Here is a 6441-nt window from a genome sequence, read left to right as displayed (position 1 = left end):
TGTTAGTCTTCCTTTTTATATAATTTGGCTAGTTTTGTTTATTTAATTATGTATGATAATATAAGATTACATTAGATTAGATTAGATTTCACATATTAAGAGTAAGATTAGATTATATTTCACAAATTAAGACTAAGATTAGATTAGATAAGATTTCCAAAACTAAGACTATATTTAAATTAATTAAAATTTGTTAGTTATAAAAATAATTCAATTGAAAATTATAAATAATTATTATTATAAAAAACATTGAAACAAATATTTTAATTGTATAATAAATTTGTAAGTTATAAAAAATGATTGAAATCAAATATTAAAATATATTATTTTGGTAGTTTTATTACTTAAAAAATTGACTTTTAATACTTTTAAAATAATTTTAATTTTGTTAGTTACTTTAAACATTATTGAAATAAATTTGATTTTATTACTTTAATTTTTTTTTTGAAACAACCATTGAAAATAATTTAAATTAAGTTTAAAACAATTGTTGAAAACAAAATTTAATAAATATATTTTTCATTTAAAAATGATTTAAATAAAAATGTAAAAGATTTTAAAAAGTTAGTCAAAAAAATAAAATATTGTAACATTGTTCAAACCAAAACTGAAAAATGATTGAATGAAAAATTCAAAATATTTTGACATTTTTAGTTATTAAAAAATGATTTAAGAAAATATTCAAAATAATTAAACATGTTAAAAAATGATTGAATATAAAAAACAAATAATTATTGTGCAGATAATGGTTAGAACTAGAGAGGTCTTGGTCGGACTTTAGACCGAGCAATAGGAAAAGCCATGGGGAAGAGAGACCCGAGTGACGATGATGTCCCCCAGTGGCGAAGGCCTGCTGTATCAGCCTGTAGACAGTGACAACAAGAGCGTGTTGTTGAGGACCCTCCTACGACCGCAGAGGAATTGAATGAAGAGCACCTGTTGAAGAAGTTGTTACTGATGTTGAGGGTTTTCCAGGCAGACCCCATGACACATCAGTTTTTAGAGATTTTGAAAATCGTGTTGCTTTGAGAGTGTGAAATGGAGAGGTATGTAATTTTTAAAAAACATAAAGAACATAGTTTACTAGTTAATAATTTTTGTACATGATCGATATTATTGTTTGCAGGAATGTCTTGAGCTAAAGCTATCTTCCCATGGAAGGAAGATGACTAAGTTCGGGAGGCCTGCTCCAGAGATTGAAGGCTTTGTGGCGGCCATTGGACTAAGTCCTTTGATCATCTGTTCCCTAGATACGAGCGATCGGGGATTAATGTCTGCTTTTGTGGAACACTGGCATAAGGAAACTAACAGTTTCCATTTGCCTGTCGGAGAGGTGACTATCACCTTGGATGACGTCGCGTCGTTGCTACATCTGCTTGTTGTAGGGGCGTTCCACAACTTCGAGCTACTTCATGTCGACGACGCTGTCAATATGTTGGTGGAATTACTCGAGGTCAGCGCTGCAGAGGAGAGAGCTGAGACGATTCAATGTCATGGCTCTTATGTTCGACTATCATGGTTGCGCGACGTGTATCAGATGAAGATCGAGGCATGTGACTAGACTGTAGCAGCGTGAGCGTATTTGTTGCATCTACTTGGATGCACACTCTTTGCTAACAAGAGTGTCACACATGTGCACGTTGTATTCTTGGATGCACTGCGTGACTTGATGTAGAGTTGGGGTTACGCTTGGGGTGTTGCTGCACGTACATAATCCGTATGACTCGTACGGATTATGTAATTCGTATGAGTTAATTCGTATGACTCATACGGATCACGTAATCCATAAGTATTTTTTTTAATTTCTTTTCAAAAATATGTTTTTTTAATTTATTAATATATTAAATTTTTTAATAGTAAATATTTTTTATTTATAAAAAAATACGGATTAAATAATTCGTATGAGTTATATTAAAATTAATTGTCACAAAATTTATTATTTAAATTTACATGCACATTAAATATACATTAGAAATTTTAGTGTTATATATAGAACATTATTTATCTTATAACGTAATTAATCTATTAGCTTAGTTTGTTAGAGCATTGCATTAATAACTTGAAAGTCATAAGTTCCATTTTTGTTTGGGCTATTAATTTTAAATTAATTCGTAACACATATTTTTTAAAAAAATTAAAAAAGAAACTTTCGAATTAAACTTATACAAATTCCTATGAGGCTCACACATCAATTGATCCATATCTTTTTACGAAATCACAAAATGGAAAATTTGCGAAAGGTGCGCGTAGCAGTACCCGGATTTGGGTTATCTTATAGTGGATTGATTATAAATTCATTCGAATCGGTAAGTTAATCTATTCTTATAAATTAGAATACATAATTTGAAGAGTGATTTTTTTAAAATCAAATAAGAAACTAAAATAAATCAAATTTCTTACTTAATTTAACATTAATTTTAATTGAAATCAAAGTTATGTATTTTAAATCTTTTTTTTTTTCACAAACACCTATAAACGTGTTTTTTTTTTGCCACACAGAAGTCTTAATTAACATGAGTTTTCTAATAAGAAACCTCCTATAAGCTTGAATTTAATGCAAACTATGTCAAAGTCAATTTTTATCAAAATTACTTTTCTCTCTTTTATTTTACACTATTGATTATTTATAAGAAAAATAAAATAGCATTTATCATAAATATTTTATACTAATAATAAATTATTCTGATACATTTTTATTACTATTAATGAAAATATAGTAACAGTGTATAATTGAGTTATTATTACAAGTACTATTAATAATAAAATAAAAATAATCACAAATAATGAATAATTAGTCGCATAATGTAATTTCAAGACTAAATTCACGTGTTTTCTTTAGGTTATCTTTTTCCAGCACCTCTTATCCTATATAACAGTTTTATAGGTTGTGTTAGGAATTAGGGATTAAGATTTAGGATACGGTTTTTCTGTTTCTGGAACATATTTAATGAATAGGTTCCCTCTGACGCTGCACCCAAAAAATGTTCCCTCTGACGATTACATGAACCACCCTTTGGATTTTCGACAATAAACGTCAGAAGAAATGCCCTTAGGTATAATGAAATTTCCTAGCTTCAAATGTTTTCCTTGCCGTACTGTACATGATTATAATATAAGTCAAATTTATCCTTAAGTCTTGGTGGCTTAATTTCTAGACGTTGATTGGTGTTGATAATAGAATTATTCCAGATCTTGGGAAAGTTGAAATAACACAGCTCTTTCCAAAAAATAGACGATGGTAAGTAAGGTGAAAACTGAAAAAGTGTCTCTCAATGGTTTGAGTGCAAATATATAATGATTGTTAGATTTATTAATTGCAATTCATATTATTATTTTCACCTGTTAAAATTATTGGTTTAAATTTATTTTTGGTTTCTGTAAGATGTATTTTTTAATTTTAATTTCTTTATTATTTTTATTTTTAGTTTATGTAAATCTATGTTTTTTTAATTTTTAATTTACGTTTTTTACTTGAATTTATGAAAATTATAAATGAAAAATTCAAATTTTAATGGAATAAAAATTAAAAGAAATACAAATTTACAAGAATTAAAAATAAAAAAAAATTAAAGGAAAAAATTGAAAAAATATCGACTTACAAAAATTAAAATTAGGAAAATAAAATTATAATAATAAAAAATTAAAAAAATTAACTTATCAAATTAACAACATATGTAAATCAAAATTATTTGTCACCTTGAAAAGGGTTGAATGCATGTTATTGTTTAGGGAAACTTTGCCCCCTGACTTTTTGCATTTTTTTAATATAGATTATATTTTAATATTATAGTAATTTATTTATTTTTCATTTAAAGGGGTTTGATTTTGGAGATATTTAAGTAACTTTGGCTCCTTAACTTTGCACCTTAATATGTATCAAATACATTACAGCACTCCATTCCCCATCCACCGTACATCACCTACAAGCAAAATTTCATCTCAAATTCCCCATTTCTTCATTTTCTTAAAATTTCTTTTATTCAATTTCCATTTCATTTCCATTTTCTTTTTCAAACTCCCATTTTTCAACCCATAATACAAGTCGAACTTGCTCCCTCAACCGTGATAGTCTTTGTATCCGTCCTTTGACGTCGTAGATATTGACCACTAAGCAATAAAACCATCTAGACAATATCACCATTAAAGAAGGCAACATTACACCAAAATGTTGTTGTAATCCTGATCCATCTGTGGATAAATCAGTTAGTTTTCATTTATTAGAAAGTTAGTTAATTGGTTAGTAGTTTGTTGCTGAAAAAACAGAAAGTAATGTGTTGAGTTGTAATTTTCAGTTTTATCTTTTCAGCCTTTGACAATGATGTATAAATACAATTGATCATTCAATAAGATAGTTGAATGAGTTTATACATTTCAGAAAAGAATACACTTGTAGAATAAAAACTCTCTCTCCTACCTCATACATTTCTCTCTTTTCCTGCAAGTGTGTGTCAAGGAACTCATATGTTCTTGACACTAACAGTGGTATCTAGAGCAAGGAAGGATCAAGAAGGGATCTTTAAGCACGACCATGGCTTCCAATGGCCCTTTTCCAGCGAATCTCCCAGTTCTCATTGGCAAGAACTTCAACAGGTGGCAAGTTCAGATGAAAGACTTGTTTGGCTTCCAAGATTTAACTGATATTGTTGAGAATGGTGTAGAAGTTCCAAGAGACAATGCTCCTGATGCACAAAAGGCAGGATTCAAAGAATTAATGAAGCAGGATTGCAAAGCATTGGTGATTCTTCATCAGTGTGTTGATGATACCCACTTTGAGAAGATTGTAGGTGCAACTATTGCGAAAGAAGCCTGGGACACGTTGAACAAAGCCTATGTTGGTGCAGACAAAGTCAAGAAAGTGCGCTTACAAACCCTGAAGAGACAGTTTGAACTGTTGTAGATGGAAGAGAATAAAGGTATTGGAGATTTTTTTGGTAGATTACAAGTTCTTACTAATTCAATGAAAGGTTGTGGTGAGAAATTCAGTGATCTAATACTGATTGAAAAAGTATTAAGATCATTGAATCCAAAATTCAACCACATTGTGGTTGCTATTGAGGAATCAAAGGATTTGGAATCCTTGAGCATTGATGAATTACAAGGTTCCCTCGAAGCCCATGAGCAAAGATTGCAAGAAATGAATAATTGTAATACAAAGCCTGTTGAAATAGCTCTTCAAGCTCAACAAAACCCGAAGAACTCTGGAAATGAATCATCCAGAGGAAAGAGAGGAAGATTCAAGAACTCAAGAGGAAGAGGCAACCATGGATCAAGAGAGCACTCAGATCAGAAAAATAATGGCAACCAAAGTTCCAATAGAGAAGGACATATTGGAAATCAAGGGAGAGGAGGAAAAAAGACCTAGGACAAGAAGAATGTAGATTGTTACAACTGTGGAAAGAAGGGACATTATGTTGCTGATTGCTGGTACAAGGATAAAAATCCTGCTAATGAGGCTCAACTTGCAGAAGGAGCAGATTCAATTTCTGAACCTGTCCTGTTGATGGTGACAAACAAGACAACACCTGATGACAAGGGTCAATGGTCAATGGTACTTAGACGCAGGATGCTCTACACACATGAGTGGTCACAAAGACTGGTTCGTGTGTCTAGATGAAAGGATGAAAAGCAAAGTGAGATTTGCAGATGATAGCACCATGCTTGCTGAAAGAATTGGAAATGTCTTGATTCAGAGGAAAGATGGCAAAGAAACTTGCATAGAGGATGTACTTTATGTTCCAGGCATAAGCAACAATCTTCTAAGTCTTGGTCAGTTACTTCAAAAAGGCTTTAAGATAACTATGGAGGACATGATGATGCTGGTATATGACAAAACCAGAAATCTAATCATAAAAACACCATTGACCAGAAATAGAACTTTCAAAATTGGAATGCAAGCACTTGAGCATGAATGTCTTAGTGTTGTGAGCAACAAAGAAGAATGGCTTTGGCACTATAGGCTTGGACACTTGAATTTCAAAGATCTTGCTCAAATGCACAAGTTGGCACGAGGAATTCCTCAACTACACAACCACAAGAGAAATGCAGAAATTGCTTGGAATGCAAGCAGACAAAGAAGCCCTTCAAGAAGTTTATCCCAGTAAAATCAACTCAGAAGATTGAAATCATCTATTCAGATGTTTGTGGCCCTATACAAGTGAAGTCCCTTGGAGGAAACATGTACTTTATAACCTTTATAGATGATTTCACTAGAAAGACCTGGATTTATATGATCAAAAGAAAGAGTGATGTGTTTAATATCTTTAAGAAGAACAAAGCTTATATTGAAAATCAAAGTTCTAGGAAGATTAAAGTGTTGAGAACTAATGGAGGTGGTGAATACACCTCAAAAGAATTCCTAGAATTTTATGATGAAGCAGGAATTGTACATGAGTTCACACCACCCTACACTCCACAACACAATGGGGCAGCAGAAAGGAAGAA

At 31.3% G+C, this 6441-nt stretch overlaps 1 protein-coding gene across 1 annotated transcript; it reads left to right on the top strand.

The window, feature by feature from the left end:
* The first annotated feature begins 801 nt into the window (after positions 1 to 801).
* LOC102669625 (protein MAIN-LIKE 1-like) lies at positions 802 to 1561 on the top strand. Its single transcript, XM_006603226.1, has 3 exons — positions 802 to 865; positions 976 to 1031; positions 1127 to 1561. Exons 1-3 carry the CDS (start codon positions 802 to 804, stop codon positions 1559 to 1561), a joined length of 555 nt encoding a protein of 184 aa, XP_006603289.1.
* The last annotated feature ends 4880 nt before the right edge of the window (positions 1562 to 6441 follow it).

The sequence above is a fragment of the Glycine max genome, chromosome 18 (assembly GCF_000004515.6).
Source record: "Glycine max cultivar Williams 82 chromosome 18, Glycine_max_v4.0, whole genome shotgun sequence".
Classification (NCBI taxonomy): domain Eukaryota; kingdom Viridiplantae; phylum Streptophyta; class Magnoliopsida; order Fabales; family Fabaceae; genus Glycine; species Glycine max.
The sequence above is the reverse complement of the archived record's forward strand: the minus strand, read 5'-3'. Positions and strand labels throughout refer to the sequence as shown.